The 21,079-nt window shown below is 33.3% G+C and overlaps 1 protein-coding gene across 2 annotated transcripts in view; it reads right to left on the bottom strand.

Moving 5' to 3' along the window:
* The window catches only part of LOC143236760 (acyl-CoA-binding domain-containing protein 5-like), a 44,673-nt gene extending 31,853 nt beyond the window's left edge, over window positions 1-12,820 (bottom strand). For both annotated transcript variants that reach the window (XM_076475267.1, XM_076475268.1), the window contains exons 1-2: window positions 12,667-12,820; window positions 7,924-8,044 (exon numbers count right to left, since the gene is read on the bottom strand). In XM_076475267.1, coding sequence (XP_076331382.1) covers window positions 7,924-8,044; window positions 12,667-12,727 — 182 coding nt within the window. In that variant the 5' untranslated portion in view covers window positions 12,728-12,820. The remainder of the gene's footprint in view (window positions 1-7,923; window positions 8,045-12,666) is intronic.
* Between the last annotated feature and the right edge of the window lie 8,259 nt (window positions 12,821-21,079).

Genomic DNA, 21,079 nt, shown 5'->3' with positions numbered 1-21,079 from the left:
AGTTTGTTGATTATAACCACATCGTAAAATGTAATAAGATGTGAGGTAAGGTTTTTGTAAGCTTTGGTACTATAACTGTTCATTTCTACAAAATACAAGTTTAAATAAAAATTAATTCCTCTGTTAAAGAACAAGCAAAGTTATTCGAAAACTATCTGTAGCCTTCAACACCACTCACAACCAACTCTTGAGCAGGTCATTCTCTAGCAACGAAAAACAGGATTAACTGTAATATTATAATGTTCCAACAGCAGAAAAAGCAAACGTGTTTGATAATGGCTTTCAAATCCTGCAACTTGCAGATTGAGAGATAAGTGCCCTAAATATCAGGTCATAATAAGTTTGGAATTGTTTAATTTGTAAAGTACATTGAATATTTGGATCCAAGAATTGTGATGTTGTAGAAAAGTATTGGATTGTGATAATGAAACTAATTTATATTCTTCATAGTTTTTCCACTTGCAACATTTTAACTGTACAGATAACCTATGACATGCAAGATAACAAGTCTCTTCAGATTACAAATGGTATATTACGAAAGAGTGTCAGATGAAATTGTTAACTGAATTTACTAAAAGCAAGATGTGTTATCTTACACATTTTTTCACTGTCCAACTTATGAAAAAATATTTATAATGCTTCATTTACAGGAATGCCCTGAGTACATTAACTATGTTACACCTGAGTGGACACACTGGTGGTGTAATGTTCTTTGCTTTTTTTTCTGCTGCAGATGCAATATGCCTTTAATTAAATTTATTTCTCATTCCTCCTAGAGCAACTAGCTTTTAAGACAGTGGTTCTTAACCTTGTTGGAGGTACTGAACCCCGGAAGTTTCGTACTTGCATTCACTGAACCTTTTGTAATTGGAAAAATAAAATATGATTCTTTCAAATTCAAAACTTAAGTAGATATTTTATTAGTGCACAAAATGAACCATGCATCAGTTGCACACAATATCACTGTGTTCAAAGAACAAAACCAACAAAACATGAATTTCACACAAAAACAAAAACATAACTCAATGAATATTTTCTGCAAATCAATGTGACTTTTGCTGTTGCCTTTCAGAGACAAGTTCAGAAATGTGCAGCTTCACCTTGGCAAGTGCCACTCTTATATCATTTTCAAAACAAAGTCTGTTTCTTTTCTTCGTTTCTATGTCTACTATCCTCAAAAAAGATTGCTCGTAAAGATACGTTATAACAAACAGAATGAGTATCTCAAGGGCTATCTTAGCAATAAGAGGGTACGCTATGATTTGGTGACACGAAAACATTGAAAGCGTTGTTGTTCTGAAAAGTTGCTGTTGAACCTGGATCTCCTGAAGTTCAATAATTTCGTCGAGGTATTCATCATTGACATCTGCTGTCACAACACTAAACATGAATGGCTATCCCACCCATTCTGGATATGACTCTCTGGTGGGGAAGTATCCATCGAGAGACTTTGCGAGCTCATCTAAGTGCATGGCAATTGCTTGCTTCAGTTCTCGGGGTACAGAAATGTCTCCGATTTCAGACACATCTTCAATCTTACTTACACAGTCGTTCAGCAGGGGAAAGTTTGTGAAGTTATCATTCTCTGTTCGTTGTTTCCATAATGGTAGCTTTTTTTTGAAAAGCCTTCAGGTTTTCTTCTGCTTCGATGATGTTGACTCCACTGCCCTGCATCTGTTGATTGAGATGGAGAGCATTGAAGATGTCAGCCATGTATGCCAAAATGAGAATGAACTCATATTTTTCAAAGCAATCTGCATGACAATGTTGGTGCTCTCAGAAAAACAGGGCTAATTCCACATGCATGGCAAAAACACGATTCATCACCTTTCACCAGGATAACCACCGAACGGTATAATGGTACAGAAGTACCTCGAATTCAGAGCCCATTTCATTACATAGCTCTTTGAAGATGCGGTGCTTCAGGGCACTATTTCACACAAAGTTCACACATTCCACAACAATTTTTAATACTTCTGCCAGTTTTGAAGACAAGGTTTTTGTTGCCAATGCACACCTGTGCAGAACACAGGGTGTTACAATGATGTGTGGTGCATCGGCTTTAACCAGTGCACCAAAACCAGAGTTTTGTCCCAGCATGGCTGGAGCTCCATCCGAACAAACAGCAGGAACCATATCCCATGAAAGATCATTGTCTCTGAAGAAGTCATCCACAAGTTTCTTCACGTTGGCTGTCTTAGTTGTTGTTGTTGTTGTTGTTGTAAGAGGCTTACAAAATAAAAAAATCTTCTTTTATCTCGTCGTTCTTCACATAGCACACAAATACAACTAGCTGGCTTCGATTGAAAATGTCAGTGGTCTCATCGAGTTGAAGGCTGAATTTTGCTGGGTTTGAAATCAGATCTGCAACTACTTAAGCCAGATGTCATTGCTCATGTCATCTATTCTGCTGTTGATGGTGTGATTTGAAAGAGGAATTTGGGATAACTTATTTTCAGCAGCTTTTCCCAGCATGATATTCCCCATCTTTAATGCAGCTGGTTTTATGAGTGCTTCACCAATAGTGTGTGGTTTGCCCTGTTTTTCAATCAAGTATGCAACTTCGTATGATGCTGTGAGGATCGGTTTGTTGATGGGTACAAAACCGAGAACAAGCAAAGTAGCCTTTTCATTGAACCTGGCTCTCTTTACCTTGAATTCAACAAGCATTGTGTTCTTGTATTTCCCATCTCCATGCAGCTTTAGTGAGTGTTCTCTTAGTTTTGCTGGTGCTAGACTAGAATTGCTCAACTTGGTATTGCAAATCATGCATTGAGGATGCTGACTCCCATCATGTTCCGTTATACATGTGAATCCATGTTGTATGTATTTGTCTGACCACTTTCTGTTTTTGCTCGACATAGTTAGTATAAAGGGATTGAAAGATTAGAGAAAAAAAATCACAAATTACACAATTACTACAGTCACAAGTCGACTGCTAAGCACACAAAGTTCCCTAGAGCACAGATATTAAGGCCAGGTGATGTGACATGATCAGCTGCAGCCAATGATGGCCAAGTGGAGCATGACATCATGAATCATACGAGTGGGGTGAACGGAACAGACACACACACACACAGAGCGTGTGTGTCTTGACTGCCTCCGAACCCCTGTGGTTCGACTGAACCCAGATTAAGAACCACTGTTTTAAAGATATAATTATTTGTCTGACCCTGTACTGGATAAGAAGTCTATAACTCTGAATTTCCTACGTGTGTCTGTAAAATATGGCAAGCTTTAGTCAACTGTATGGGCATGTAAAACACAACAAAAATCAAATGTGTTATATATAAGATACTTCTGTGAAGTGTTAACATCAATCTTATTCAACCTCCAGCAAGTCAGAGCATAAGATGATGTTCATGTGAAAAAATTAAAATACTTTTGTCCATCATATAGTTTGTATATAGTGTAACCTACAGGACACCTGAAATGCATATCTAATTGTTTTTCAGTATCTTTGTATACAGCACTTACTCTCCTCTATCATTAATTGTCACTAAATCAGTAATTTAAGGTAAAATGAATAGTTGATGACTCTGACATCAAATACATAACACCATATCGAATGGCACTTGTAAAAGGTTATGACTCCATTCTATACATATAGTTTAATACGAGGTCTTTTTAACCACTCTAAGTACTTTATTATTGTAGATGTCTGCATCTACTACTTCACTGTTGTTTGAAATCTTCAGATTATAATTTCTTACAAAATTTTAAAGTATCTTTCCATCTTTTGTCAGGAACCTTTTTATGTTCATGGAACTCAAAAAGTTCCATTGTTGAAGAAGGACTCAGTATAGCACCTAAAAATATTTTCACTAACAAAATATCATAGAAGACAATCAAAGACAAAACTATCAATGATAGAAATAACACTTTATGAGACTGAAAATAAATTTGGAATATAAGACATGTAAGATGACTAATATTTTTTGTTTGTAAAAAAGAAATTCTAAGTCTCTGAAAACAATTGTGATTATTTTGTCATATACATGCTCTCCTCAATTTTCGTTGGATCATGTACAATCTTGGCTCAATATTAATGATTTTGAACATGAGAAAAAAGTGTCTGAAAAAGAAAAGATACTATTATATTGGATTCTAAACAAATGGAGGAAAGTACACACCACTAACAAACTGAATTACTTAAAGCCTACTTCTATGCTGTCCTCTTTTTGATCATCCATCATTGAAGCATAAGGAGTTTGTGAACTTTAACTTCAAAAGACATTTGTGAATGGACAAATGTCCGTTAGTCAGTTAACAACACAAGTTAACAAAATGGGACCTTTAGGTACATTGAGGTCATCCTATCCACTGAATTAAACTGAATACTAAAACACTTAAAGCCAGACCTTATCATTCAAATATCTATCAAGTTTTCTATTAAAAACTCTCATAAATTAACTGTATCCACCATACCTGAAGGAAAAACATTCCAAAGGCCAATTTACAATCTAAGAAAAGTAAAGCTACCCTAGGTGAATATAACTCCTACCCTGCCAAAATGCATATTTGTATCCCCTAGTCTTACCATTAAATACAAAAAATTATAATGATGATGTATTACCACTATAAATTCCCCAAACAATCTTAAGCACCTTAATCATATCCTTTCTAGATCTTCTTTTTAAAGAAAAAAACATGTTCAGAGATCTTAACTTTTCCTCATATGAAAACCAATCAATCTTAATTATAATACTAATAGCCCCCTCTGAACTATTTCCAACAGTTCAATGTCCTGCATAAAATAAGAAGCCCAAAACTGATTAGGCCATACTTGAAGAACAATATTCAATGACCTATACAATGATATTATAACCTCTTTAGACTTGTATTCAATATCAGTTTAGATACTCTATAAAATCATCTCTTGCAATAACACAGTGCTTGGATGACTTAAGAGACTGATCAATTAGAACATTAGTATCCTTTTCTTCCACAACACTATCAATGTTATTACCAACAATATTATACTCACAATTCAAATTATGATATCCCACATGAACTACACTGCATTTACTATAGTTAAAAGCCATCTGCCATTTCTTCATCCAACTCACCAAATATTTCATATTCATTTATAAAGCAGCAATGTCCTCTTCACAGCCATAAATATGCCAAAACCTTAATATCATCAGTAAATTTAAATAATTGACTAATCATTCCTTCATCTATGTTACTGATATAAATAAAGTAAAGGCCATAACTCAGTTCTGAGGTACCACACTCATGACATTTATCCAGTCTGACTAAACTCCAGTTATAACAACTCTCTGCTTTCTTCCATCCAGCCACTCTTCCATCCAATTTGCTAACCTATCCTCCAACCCATAGATACAATTTTTTTTAAAAAGCCTTTTTTGTGGAACCTCATCAAATGCTTTCTGAAACTACAGATACACCAAGTTCACTCCTGTAATATAATCTACAGAAGCAATAACCTCTTTAAAAAATGTTGAAGGATTTGTAAAGCAAGGATTTCTCCCCAGTGGAGCTATGCTGACATTACAACAAAACTTTTAAACTTTGTTAAATGACTTTTACCACCAGTGATGTAACTATAATTGGCCTTGAAAAAGAGAAATAAAATTATCCAACTTCTGTTTTTCTGGCACCTGCCTACTATTCATTAGTTAAAACAACAGTAGAAAGTAGATCACATATCCAATCCTTAACCCCTAGCAAAACCCTTAATAAATATTATCTGGCCCAGGAACTTCATCATTCTATAAACGTCTCCATTTTTCTTAAAAGGTTCAGAATTAATGTAATCATTTTGCTTCCATCTAGCAGTTATTTAGTATAAGAAATATTGCTTAAAATCTCATTAGTAGAAACTAACAAGACAGAATTCAATAATCTAGCCATCCCATAATTATCAGATACTAGCCTTCCTATACCATCCCTCAAGTGCACTGATCCCATCCTAACATTTTGCTCACCCTTATCATATTTGAAAAAACCTTTTTACTATTAAGTTTTACATTTTCAGTCAACCTTTATTCAAATCTACCACCACTGTAGGTAATTTAAACTTCTTATATTTATAATGCTTTTCTTTAATAACATTCTTTACACCATTTATGAGATAACACGTTTTTTTTTACTTGCAGCACCCTTTTATGTCTATAAAGAATATTCCTATTTTGAACATTTAAAATTTTAATTTTAAAATCTGTCCACATTTTACAAGGATCTACAACTAATTCAGCTGCCCAATGTCCAATTCACAGCACATAATTCTCATCTCATCTCTTCAAAATTTGTTTTTTAAAGTTTTTAACTAATTATTATTATTCTTTTTCTTCATGTGCAAAATAATATCAAAACTATTAGAGCAATGATAACTTGCACCCATATTTTCCCCAATTTCCACAATCTCAACCATTTCTATGTTTCAACTTCAGACCTGAAAAAGATTGCTTACAGAGAGATGTTCCCCAGTCTCTACCCTAACAACAATTTCTTTATTAGAAGATAATAACAGATCTGTAATAGTATTGTTCCTGGTAAGCTAACTGTGGAGTAAAATCATTCTAAACAGTTTTGATAAACCAGTCTCCCCCATTATTTAACTAATATTTCCTAATCCATATGCCTAAAATTAAAATCTCCCATAATTATAACCTCATTAACAATTGAATTTTGTCTCAGTGTAGTTTCTCATTAATTTTGTCTTGTGTTCCATAACAAATTTAATTAAAAGCCCTTTTCCCTTTCTAACCACTAACAGAGATCCAAACAGATTCAACCTCATTGCTTTTAGCTTTGACATCAACTTGAACAAGATGTAATTCACATTTTTCATATAAAACCACATCATCCACTTTTTAGCACTCTTTCCCAATTAAACAATCTATAACCTTGTATTTCAAAGAAAGTTGTCATCAAAACTGTCTACATTCAGCTAGGTTTTGGTTACTCCAATTATGTCAACATTCTCTGTATCAAGCATGCTCTAGAATAATTCACTTTTTTCTTATACTTCTAAAATAACAATAACAGATAAACTTACCATTAAATAAACCAGCTCACCTGCCCTTCCTGAAATATTAATCTAAGCCTAGCATTCAGCCCTAATGACCTACCTAAAATTTTATCCCAACAATTAAGTCTTATCAGTATACCTGACAGAATTTAATTATTACAGCCCTTTTCTTTGAATGCCTCATAAATCAACTTCAGTTTATCACAAGTGTCAAAACAGATATCATTCCTACTTTCAGCTCACCACACTACTAGTTTGTCTGCATCCCCATCCCTTTATCTTTTTCACATCAGCCTAGAACAAACTGGACAAGTGGGCAAACTTGACAATAGAAATGTGCAAAATCTGACAACTAAGGAATAATTCTTATAACTGTACATGAAGTATACAAGTTTTGTACAAATAGATTCAACTTGAAGTTATAATTACTTGTACAAAAACTATAAATGAACTTTCACTGCAATTTGTTTTTTAATCAAACAAAACACTCCTATCCTTAACAATTTACAGTCAATGTTCCAAGTTAATCTGTCTTACTTCCATAATCTAGTCTAATTCTCATATTCCTTTTTGCTACTCTGTGTTGTTGTAGGTATGTTTTTAGAAAGTTGTTAGTTTCTTGTTTACTTACAGAATAATGTAGCTAGAAAGTATGTACATCAAAATCAATTAACTAATATTTCTTTGCTATTATTATCATCCTTTTGGTTTTTATAACTGATAAAGTTTTAAACTTGGAAATACACAAATATAAAACATTTTAAAAGGAAACTAACAGCTACATTATACACACAAATCTGTATACCAGTCTTGTAAACTGAGAGTTTAGTGATGACATACATGTGTGAGTAAGAAACAAAACAAACACACATCTAGAAGATACAGTTTGATTAATATAAAAAAAATATATATACACACATATATACCATTTAGCTTTGTTGATGACATCCCAAAATGCAGGTTTTGGTTGAGTACAAGGTCCTTCAGTTGCTTGTTTAAAGTGCGAGTAAAATTTAAGTTTTAATTCATTTGAAGGTTGAAAAGGTCCTGAAAATGATGTAAATGTAAAGTGTAAATTAAAACAAAAATCAAGTATAAGATATGGCAGCACTCATCAAAAAGTTAAATAATAATTTGTAAACTTTCCTTCCAATCAAAATTACCATCGTAAGATTCTAACAGTAAATACACATCAGGAACTGTAATGATTCATTAATTTTAACTACCGAATATTTTTTGTTTCAATCATCTATCCATTTAATGAACAAACATTATATGTCAATAAATCATTCATGAAGTTTTATAAACATTTTCTGCTAAATTTCCTAAAATTTCCATTTATAATGCACAGTACAAGACAACATGATCCAGGTAAGTCTTATATCTTACAATTACTTCACAATTATATATATTCTCAAAGAGAAACATATAATTAACATTATGGTCCCAAATGTTCATTTAAAAAGAAAAAGGCAAACAGAATGCTTTTCACCAAAATTATTCTTTCATTTTATTATAAGGTCAACCAATAACCTATATAAAAATCTTTCTTTACACAAACTCAGTAACTCACATTTAGATATTACTCTACATTTTTGGTTATGAAGCACAGTCAGCAGGATTCAATCATGTGCATGAATCTTCTTAAAGTTCATCTAGTAATGTAGAGTTTGCAACATATTATACGTTATGCAAAACTTCTAATTAGCTGAAGAAAGTTCAGAGGGTAAAGTCTGTACGATACTACATGAGCCTTCTAAAGACCTTGAAGGTAGCTCACTAAATGAAGGTAGGTTGGAAAGTAATCATACAAGCCTTCTAAAAAGCCTGAAGAAAGCTTAGAGAAAGGATATGGCAGTGTACAACACAAGTCCATGGGCATAAATAAAGCTCACAAATTGAAACAGATTGGCAGTATATCACATTAGCCTTTTAGAGGCCTGAAGAAAGCTTATAGAATGAGTAAGATGGAAAGGATATTAAATCATCCTTTCAGGAACTTGAACAAAGCTAATTAAGTGAAGTATATTTGGCAGGATACTGGATTAAGTAACCCTTCTACAAATCTGAAGAGAGTATGAAATGGAAGTGGCAAAACATCATATGAAAAAAAGATTATATACAAAGTTTGATAACTTGCAATATTCAAAGAAACTATTAAACAAAATCATGTTGATCACATTTTGAAGAACCTTCATCACATCTCCAAAAAGATAATTTGGCCAACATGTCAATCACATAATTATCTTTCCTTTGAAGTGACTTTCAGTCATTTCTCTGTACTTTCAGTTTTTATCACACTGTACTGCATTTGACTGAGAAACGTGTAAGCAGTCAAAAATATAATATAGATGTAATTAATCAGACCTTACAAACTACAGTACAGTCAGCCTTATTACATTCCATATAAAGAGAAAAATCATTTGTTTACACTCCTAAGCAATTACTTTTCTGATGATAAAACATGTACATAACTTGAAAATATATGTATGGCCTATTCACATCTTTTGAATCACATATTTGCCATGCTAAGGGTAAAAACATATGTAATTTTAACATATGGTATATATATACACATATTATATTGTACTTAAGATTTTCTTCTAGGTAATAATTTTTCACTTATAATGTAGTACTATAAAATTGTAAAGAATAATTAACAGTTTATGTCTAACAACTATCAGTTATACAACACAATTACTTAAGAGGAAAAACAGAGCGAACAACTGCAAGTTATTAGTTAGAAGCATTATCATTTCAGGCATTAATTATTTTTTAAAGTTTCCTCAAACCACATCAGTTAATCAGTAGGTAAAAACGTAACCTAAAAGTTATACAGGCCATACAGAAGTTAACACCAGTGCATAAGTTTCTCAATTTATAAATTTATCTCAACACTTTACACAGAGGGCAGGCTAACCTTATCCTACAGGCCAACCTGTACACTTCACAATTAAAGTCCTGATTTTCCTTGTATTTTTAATGTATGTTTTCCTCAAGTTGTTGTCTACAGGCAAGCAAATGTAGTACTATACTGATAAATTTGACTATATCTCACCCATTAAATGTTTTATATAAAATGGGCATTAGTGTATTAACTCTACATAAAAGTTACAACATTAAATCTCAGATAAACATTAAAAATTATATACATTAATATCAAACAGAAACAGTATAGTTTAAACATTACTGGTCATATACAAATTGAGAATTAAGGACATTTATGTATGCTTGAAGATACTGCCTGTTTTCAAGGACAGAAGTAACATATTTTTCAAGGGAACAAGTTCTGATGAGGAAACTAACTACTTGTTATCACAACAAAAAAAAACTACCTAGCATAAAATAAGCACCAAAAATAAAATGTAAAATATGCTGTACAGAATTACACTAACAAGTTTTCACAGAAAAAAAAGTATATGTTGTTAGGAGGGGGGGGGTATAATCTTGTCATTCCACCATCTTTTCTACATGTACATGTAGTAGCAAATTATGTATATCACATAGCCTAAATACAGTAATGCATGTGTACATTATTACACAAGTCTGCAGTAAAAGACCTTTCCTTTCTAAACTGTGTTGCACAACCTTATATGGGACACTAAGAATTAGTTCTGAATTTAAGAAATCAAACAAATAAATTAATGGGTCATTTACCCAGAAGAGTGGCTTCTACACCTGTGTGTATACATGTACATTAAGTATGTCAGTTGCTTAGCTGCACTGAAGGTAAACATGTAGAAACAGATAAAAGGAACCATCCAGGCAGTAAAAAATATTATATAATAATTTATTATCATTTTGATAATGTAAAAATAAATATGTACATGGTAAGTCGTAGACTAATTTTTTTAACTTGATAATTTGCAAGATCAATAGTTAATTAGAAATTATAAACAAAGTTCTTGCAGTAACCTTCTTTCACTTCTAAAATATCTGATACAAATAAAACATCTGATTATGAAATAGTTTACTGATAAATTATATTCTTCACAATTAGTTATTTTTATTTATTGACAATAAAAAAATTAATTTCCATCATCCTCACAATTTAGTAACTTTATTGTAACATGTTTTATTAACAGTTTCTGCACTGTATTTTCAACATTTTTTAAAGTTACAAATAGTAATTACTAAACCTGCAGCAATTCCACATATGCATTTTATCATGGAAGCCTACATGTTAAACACATCATGTCATACTAATGTGATATCTGATACAATAAAATAACTGTATATATGGTGCACAGCAAAATGATACAAAATAAAATCTACAAAAATTCTGATAAACTATCTTATAGTGAAGGTTTTGTTTTATTTTACATATAACAACCCATAAAACTAAAAGCAATTTTTTTCATTTCTAATTATTTTTATTCAGTTTCAAAAGTAACTGTTAGAGCATCTTATAAAAATATAACACATACTGTGTAATTCTAATGGAATAATTTTCTAATATATATATATATATCACAAAAGATAATAATTGTATAAAACTAGTGTTTTCATTACTACATGACAGGCATTGATACTTCCACTCTCATGAAAGATATCAACTAAATTCTGGAGAATATAATATAAAGAAAAGAACATAAATTGTCTGTCCCACTGATAAAAATTGTTGTAGTTCACAATAATTTATGAACTAAAATATTCTATTTATTTAAAGTATCATATTTAAAAATGTCAATTTTATCTAATCGTATCTAAACTACTCCAATACAAACAGGAAATTATATGTCACATCATATTCTTAAACGCCTAACCGATTTAAACAAACAAGCCTCATGTATCTGTATCCGTGGGAGGAGTTATTGACCTTATAATTATAAACATTAAATGTTTTATGTATGTAGCACGAAAAAAAAAAAAAAACTCGTTCGAAAAGTAAGTTGTTTGTAAATTAATTACATACGTACCTTTCTAGATTTAACTTAATTAAAATCATAATTAGACAACTGAGATATTATTATATTTTCATTATGCTTTAAAAAAATCCTAATCTTAAATGTACAGTTTATAAGTTACTCAGTGCACCTGAAAGTTTATTTACTGACGAACATGAATAGTAGAAATTTGGAACATTTAATGACAAAAACTATGTTCCGTTCTGAAGCACATTAACTCAAATATATTTATTTATAATATAGTTATTCAAACATTTGAAATATTCACATTCATATGGTAAAAATATCTTAGCAATAATCAAGCTTCTTACTTTTATACACCGTAATAATAATATGTAATAATAATCAGTTAATTCATCATAAATAATAACAAGTATAAAATGGGACAGTAAAACAAAAGAACCAAGCGCGTAATTCAGTACGCAGTAAGATTTAAAAACAAAGTTTATTCAAGATCAAATATTCCACATAACTTTTTTTAAGTGTATCAATCAGATCCAAACTACACGATAATACTGAAGCTGTCCTTTTTTTAAGAAATTACGGAAGGCTTTTGTTTTATCTCATACATGATATAATAATAAAAAAGGAATTATAAGAGCAACATGACAGAAGGCCATTTGGACCATTAAAGTAACTCTCACAAGTAATATTAATACATATATTCTTGGTGTGTATAATAAATTATTTCGTCCAATTTTGCCTACATTACATACTATTACTTTAACAGTTTAAGTTTGAACACGAAGGGTCATATCCTACCAGTTTTCGGCAGTCCTCGAACAACTTTTACAGCAGCACGAAACTTATCTTCCGTCGTCATATTTGAACTACATACAGAGAATTTGAACGCGGCCTATATATTTAAAACAACAACAAACATCATATGACGTTTAGATTAGTTTCATCTCACTCCGCTAGAGTGAACAGGTTTCAGTAAAGAAGTTTCAAGACTTTCACAATCTTTGAAAAAGTTTTCATTTGAAATCACAATAGTTTGCTTGCAATTCGTAACTACGGCCCGGCATGGCCAAGCACGTAAGGCGTGCGACTCGTAATCCGCGGGTTCGCGCCCGCGTCGCGCCAAACATGCTCGCCCTCCCAGCTGTGGGGGCGTTATAATGTCACGGTCAATCCCACTATTCGTTGGTAAAAGAGTAGCCCAAGAGTTGGCGGTGGGTGGTGATGACTAGCTGCCTTCCCTCTAGTCTTACACTACTAAATTAGGGACGGCTCGGTGCAGTGGGTTAACAACCCACTCACTTAAATACCTGTTGAAGAATCCGCAAACGATTGCGGCCCTATGTTCCTTGATGAAATCTAATGGTGATTGATGATGATGATGATGAATTCGTAACTAATATTTTTAAGATGTTTTTACTTTCCGGTTGTGTAAATGTGGTATGCATATTTGCTTATATTAAAATAATACATAATGTTTAGCAATTTGTTTGTGTTTTAACTCGTGAAAGTGAATATTAACATAATATTTTGGCTTGATCTATCGGTTCCCTCAAAAATCATTTTTAAACAAGTTTTTTGTTTGTCGTTTTGCTTTCTGAAAAACCAGATAAGTCAAATTTACATTCTCGATTCCATCTAACAAGCAGTGTCATCTTATTCAAATAATGCTAAAATGATTATCAAGGCAAAGATTATCTCCTGATGAAACTATACTGACTATAGAACATAATTTTAAGCTTTGTTAAATGACATTGCAAATCATCGTTTGTAAAACTTTCAAAAACTTTTCCTACCACAGGTGTAATAGTTATCTTGATAAAATCCACTGTTATCTAGTAGAACGTTTCTGATGTGTTAGTGTTTTAATACTATTTTCAGAGTAAAGTTTTAAAATACAATATGTATTTCACACATATATTCGTTAAATATATTCTCTGGTTTCTGAAGAGTGCTGAAGAAGTATTTGCACCAAATCTTTGAAGCAGGTATTATTTTTCCCTTACATTTAGGGTCAGTTATAGAAGGTTTCAAGAGGGCCTTTTGGTCCGAACCTTAAACTCAAAGAGAGACTCAAGTTTAGACACTTGCTATTTTTTGCGTGTTTTAAGTTTCGCGATTTGTTTTTATGTGCCTCGCAATCAGGCTAAAATGTGATACAGACTCTAAGCTTAGAGCTGCAACATATACATTATATATAAATTAAATATTCAAATTACATTTCATTTTTCGTTGAGGCTAATTAAATGATTGTCTTATTTAGTTTTCATGTGCCATCACTTTTTATTATAGCCAAAGCCTCAAAAGATAGAAGTGACCTGCTTAAAGACCATGCTGTATAATCGTCTGTCTTCATAGCCACAGATGTTTCTTACATTAAAATTTATGAGAGAACTGGTTAACCATTTTTGTCTTTTGGAGCCACAACATTTTGCATAAGGATGATGGCGCATACAAGTGTTCCAAAAGCAGCACAAGAATGATGTGGAAGCCATGAAGCAAACTCTCTTGGGGTTCACGAATGCTATGAACCACATACTGAGAGTACACCAACACAAGATTGCCACTGGCTTGCAGGTAGTGCTGAATAAAATTCAGAGTTGTTGGTCCCCAGATGGATGGCAGAAAGCAAAGCAACTGCAGAGCAAGACCATCATATGCCAGGCCACATAGGAGTAAAGCTAAGTTAGAAGTTAAGAAGCTTGCGCAAGAAGCCCATTTGCTAAATCTAGCACAACTCTAGTGGCAAAATACCGATATCTTCTATACCAGTAGGTTATAAGTAGCAACCATGGAAGGTCTTAATTAACATTATCAGTGAATGAGATTTCTGGAAAACAAAGTACCGTACGGTATATCTAAAAAAATGAAAATATGTGGAATGTGTATGGCAAATAACAACAAGAAAGCCACTGATAACACCAATAATGAACTTTCTTTTATTTTGTGTGAAACAGCTGAATTCCACATGAGGTAGCGAGTTCGAGTCCTGTCATCAAACATGCTCGCCCTTTTAGCGGTGACGATATTATAACGTAAAAATCAATCCACTTATTCATTGATAATAATAAAAAAAGCAGCCAAAGATTTGGCAACGGGTGTTACTAACTAACTGTCTTACTTCTAGACTTATCACTGCTGAATTAGGAATGGCTATTGCAGTATAACCTTTGAGTAGCTTTGCACGAAATTCAAAGCAAAACAAACAAAATTTGCAGTGTAGTTTCTATTGCAATAGGTTTCATTGTAAAGCTGTTATGTCCAAAGCATAAATCCCTTCCTTCCAGTACCCTTCCATAATCTATCTGGTGTAAGAGGTCAACTTTTCACTGCATCTATTTTAACAGTTATATTGTAAAGAAATCCACAAGTACCTTAATCAGTAACTTGGTCTGTATGTTCTTTTAAAGAGTAGCATGAACACTCATTTCATTCTCCAACTGCTTTTAGGCGTGTGATTGTTGTCATGAAAGCAATTTGTGTGTACACGACTTAAGCCGCTTTTCCAGAAAGAGGCTATTTTTAATTATGTTACTTGTTGTTTCCTATAGCACGTAGATAGTTTTTGTCATTGACGTTTATGTTTGTGAATTTTTACTTGTTACTTAATAACATGCTTTGCTTATCATTAGTACAACTTCTTGAAGGTATTATTTTTGGTGGCCCTCGTTTTCCAAACTAAACCACATACCTTTGTTTTCCGATGTAATTAAGACTTGACTGTATGAAAATTTATCATCGGAAACGATTGTTACATAATCTTACCAGAAGTTGTATATATTACATAAAGAATGCTAAACAACATCAAATTCAGCTTCGGTACGTGTCATTCCAGCAAGACTTTATATCGATTATGATTGTCACATGACTTGTTGATTTTCGTTTTCAAAATTGTTTTAATTTATTGTACTCAACCAAGTGTACACTTAGTCCACAGTTTTGTTATAACTCATTAAAAGATTACACTAAGAAGATTCTTTTGGTGGATACTTATGTTAGTTATATTGATTAAGGCTTAAACCAAGAGTATGATCAGAATAGGTCTAAAACATAAGGGGAACTACAAAGTAAAGGTAATAACATAATGAACTTATAATGGCTAATGATGTAGAAAATTCATTTGAGTTTATGTATCATTTACATAATGGGCTAGTAGCGATCATTTTTCACTGCAATCCTTTGTAAAGAGTACTAGCGTTTGTGTGCTCTACCCCATACTTTGTGTATGTTGTGTTATAGAAAAATTAATAAAGCTTTTTGTAAGGTTTGAATTTCGCGCAAAGCTACTCGAGGACTATCTTCGCTAGCCGTCCCTAATTTAGCAGTGTAAGACTAGAGGGAAGACAGGTAATCACTACCACCCATTGCCAACTCTCTTACCAATGAATAGTGGGATTGACCGTCACATTATAACGCCCACACGGCTGAAAGAGCGAGCATGTTTGGTGTGACGGGGATTCAAACCCGCGACCCTCAGATTACGAGTCGAACGCTTTAACCCACCTGGTCATGCCGGGCCGTTAACACATTCACAAACAACTTTGAACTTTTTTTTTGCATTTCTCTAAACCTGATATATATATATAAAGGATAGGTCCTATTTCTGCTTTATTTATGAAAATGTCCAAAAACTAAAACAAATTATTGGTTTCAAATATGTTTGTAAGGCATCGACGAGTGCCTCATAATTCTAACAGCTGTCTGTGAGAAATCTGATTAATGTTGTTAAAGCTAGTCTTTTTAAGTCCACAAAAGAAAGAATAACATGCTGTTCACTTCGTCGTCTATTAATCGTAGAATTTATTTCAAAATAAGCCTGATACGTCTCCAGTGATATCTTTTTTTTTGTAGTATGTTGATTTTTTGTTTGTGCGATGCTGTTAAATTAGCCTGCTAAATTCCATAACTTAGTGAAGTAGTATTACGGCAGTCCAGGAAGATCCTGCAGTAACAGGTATAGGCTAGAAGAGTCCTTCTATTTCATATAACATAGTTAATGTTGTTTGAGATTGGAATTCATGAAAAAAAATGCATAGAGAAATGTGACTCGTCGGATCCTTGCATTTACGAGCTTAGTTTCTAAACATTTAACCTGGTATTGGTGTAGCTTTTAGTTAATTGGTGACCCACAATCCAAATTTTGTAGTTTTATCATGCTATAATTTTTTTTGGTTTTTTTATTTCGCGCAAAGCTACACGAGGGCTATCTGCGCTAGCCGTCCCTAATTTAGCTGTGTAAGACTAGAGGAAAGGCAGCTACTTATCACCACCCACCGTCAACTCTTGGGTTGCTCTTTTACCAACGAATAGTGGGATTGACCGTCACATTATAACGCCCTCATGGCTGATAGGGCAAGCATGTTTGGTGCGACAGAGATTCGAACCTGCAACCATCAGATTACGAGTCGAACGCCTTAACCCACCTGACCATGCCGGGCCCATGCTATTATTATATATCATACTTCTGTGGTATATTCAGCTGAAACTGAGTTGACCTTAAAACAGCGTGATAGATTCAATTAAAAATAAGATGTTTAACAAAACACAGTAAAACAGTCTAAGTCAGAATCACACGGGACCGAGTAAAATTTCCGGTTTAGACAGTGAACATGCGTTTCCTTAATTATATATAATTTTTGAGCGGAACGTTATACTCGCTTGACTCAAAGGAAGTAAGACGTTTGTGAATAAAGTTATTATACTGTTTATGCTACATTTATTAGAATAAGAACCAAAATAGACATTCATAATATACGTAAGTACACAAAATCTTAATCAAATTTATTTGAAGAAAATGTCCAATTTCAATTGTTTTGTTTTTTAATGAGCTTTCTCATGTGGTTAAAAGAAAATGCCAATTCTACAACCTTTTCATGAAGTTTATTTCCCCCCTTCATTTTTACATACAGTTTGATAGCGTTAATATAACTTGACACTTGCGATGAAGTAGGAGTTTCTATTTCCTCACTATCTTTTCTATTTTGCTCATCTTCTGAATTTCTCACACTGTAATCATCTTGCAATACTACTATAGATTTTATATTAATTTCATCAGTTTCTGTTAAAAGATTCTTGTCAATGTTCACAAAGCTTTTCAACCTTCACAAAATCATCTGCATCGATCTTCTCAATCAGAGTTTGGATTTCACTAGAACCGTCAAAACAAACAACTTCTCCACAATCTCCACCATTATCGAGAATAAATCTACAGTTTCGAAACACTTTATTACGCATTTGACTGAATGACTTCAAAATGCAATTGCATCTAACACGTCAGTTTTCATGGTGATTTTAGATGCTCCCTTCCAGTCGTCCATGTTTGCAATAATATGCTGAAGCATCAATTTTCTGTATTTCAATTTTATACACTGTATAATTCCATTATCTAGTGGCTGTAGAACTGATGTTGTATATGGAGGTGGAAAGACCAAACGAACATTTGAAAGTTAAACTTTTGGGTGACAAGTTGCATTATATAGAAAAAGTAAAATATTCCTATTTTCTTGTTCCATTCTTTTGTTTAACTTGTTCAAACATTACTCAAATATAGAACTTGTCTTCCTTAAATTTCTGAAACAGCGCAGATTTTCACTTTTACCTATTACTCATGATAAATTGTCCCTAAATTTTAAAATTAGGGAAGACAGAAATTTATTTTTTCGTAAGAATTATTTGAAGAGCAGAATATTGCACTTAAAAGACAAATATATTTCTACAATCATGAATCTAATTTAACTGGAAAATAATGACGGCAGAAAAAGAACAGAATATATTTAACCAATACTTACTGTAACAAAATGTCCGAGAACTTATTAATATTTAAACAAATCATTAATTAAATAAGAAATTAATATTTGATCAAAAACAATTTTTCCGCCTCACTCGCCCCCCAGTGGCTCAGCGGTATGTCTGCGAACTTACAACGCTAAAAACCGGGTTTCGATACCCGTGATGGGCAGAGCACAGATAGCCCATCGAATAGCTTCGTGCTTGATTCAAAATAACAAATAACCGCCTTACTCAGGTTATAATCCTACTTATGGAAAGATGAAAGATAGTTTTCTGTCCGCATTGCCCACGTTCCGCCCTCTAGTGTGCCTTTTATAAGATAATGCTGCAAAAGTTTCTCCACCTTAGACAGGTTTTACTGTATTTATCAAGGAATAATAGTGACTATATGAACAACGGAATTAGTAAGATTGAAAGAAATAGACTAGCCACAAAATAAAACGACGTACTAATCAGTATGTTTGTCTGTGTAAAAACACAGATTTTATTTGTCTTGTTTCCCACATGTTTTTACTTCTCTTTCACTGGTTTTTATTATTATAATAACTAACCCAACTTCTAACTTCTAAGCATTCTGTCACTGTTAATATTTTTCTAGTACTGTAGTAAAATGAAAGAAAATCAAAACATTCAATTATCATTACACAATGTAATTGTTGTCCTATTTGCAACATAGTATGGTAGTATTACTAGTAAAAACAAGATGGCTGGAAAGTGTGCTATCCCATTGGGAATGCTGTGCAGTAACTATAGTTAAAAACAAAGTATAAACCTATATTATGACTGTATCCTCTACAACAATAACGGTACTTGTATAATCAAGAAAGGTGGGAAATAATAGTAAGGTAGAAAGAGACAAATAGTAATTAAAAAAGAATCTCTAGAATTTTAGGTTTTTAGGCAAGTCACAGGCGTCTAGTAGGGTAAGTGTAACTTGTTTGACACCTTTTTATTTACATAAGCATCCTTTGGAGCTAGAGAGCGAGAAAGAAAATAAATAAAATAAAATTCGTGGAAGGTATTTCGATTTAACACTTTGCATCTCAAGAAAAGATGCAAAGCAATCGAAGGCGCTCAGAAGAGACCTTCTCTTCGCCCTACACGCGAAGTTAGATTTACCTGGGCTGGTGATTATACCTACAAAATTTAAAGTTAACGAGATTATGCAGTCAACTGATGGCAAAGGTCCGTTGGTGTTTCGCGATAGGCTAAACACTGACTCCATAAAAACAAATACACGAGGGTAGGAATCTGTAAATCCTAATACCGCGTAATTTAACTGTGGGAGGTTTGTTTTTGAATTTCGCACAAAGCTACTCGAGGGCTATCTGTGCTAGCCGTCCCTAATTTAGTAGTGTAAGACTAGAAGGAAGGCAGCTAGTCATCACCACCCACCGCCAACTCTTTTACCAACGAACAGTGGGATTGATCGTTATATTATAACGCCCCCATGGCTGAAAGGGCGAGCATGTTTGGCGCGACGGGGATGCGAACCCGCGACCCTTAGATTACGAGTCGCACGCCTTAACACGCTTGGCCATTCCTGGCCGGCTGTGGGAGGAAAACGGGTGTACCCTAAGAAAAACCCACTTTCACTAACCAGATGCCGAAAAAATATATCTAGTTAGTGCCTGAACTGTAAACAAAAAAGATAATTAGACAAAATAATCATAACTAAATTGAGATAAAAGACATTAGTAAATAGAGTTCGTGAACCTGACGGTGACCGAAGAAGGTCGAAACGTTATCCGCTCTTCTATGTAAAATATTTTCTCAACCCAAACGAGCCGTTTTTGCATATATATTTCTCTACAAGTGGGTTTCTCGACATCACAGAGTTCAGTGTATTAATGTGTGAAATGTGAGTTTGCCAAGAGGAGGGGTTAGCTGATAAGTCGGTGAAATGGGCTGTTAAGCGAGTTACGGTTTACTGCTTTTTTATAAAATTTAGTGGCTAGTTGGAGTAAACGTGTTTTAATAGGAGGTACGTCGTATATTTTATCTAGGTAGCAATGGGAAGTGTAGTATGGTAAACGGAAGACAGTCCTGATAGCCGTGTATTGTAATGCTTGTAATTTTTTTGGTGAGAGAGTCGGGCATGTTACAGAGTAGCATGCAACCATACTCAACCAGGGGTCTAATGTATACTTTGTATATAAACATAATAGTTTAAGGGGTACATCCTTCGTTTATATCGCTAATCCTTCGAAGGAAGGAGATGCGTTGACTGATACGTGATGCAATTATGTTAATATTGGCTGAACAGGTAAGTTTATAATTAAAATGGACACCTAGAAATTTAACATATTTTGAGAAGGGGATCACAGTATCATGAATTTTAATTTGTACCTTGGGTGTTCTTTTTAAAGCATCTATAAAATAAAATGGCTTGAGATTTGTGAGGATTACGTGCTATCTGCCTTTT

The sequence above is a fragment of the Tachypleus tridentatus genome, chromosome 13 (assembly GCF_004210375.1).
Source record: "Tachypleus tridentatus isolate NWPU-2018 chromosome 13, ASM421037v1, whole genome shotgun sequence".
NCBI lineage: Eukaryota > Metazoa > Arthropoda > Merostomata > Xiphosura > Limulidae > Tachypleus > Tachypleus tridentatus.
The sequence above is the reverse complement of the archived record's forward strand: the minus strand, read 5'-3'. Positions and strand labels throughout refer to the sequence as shown.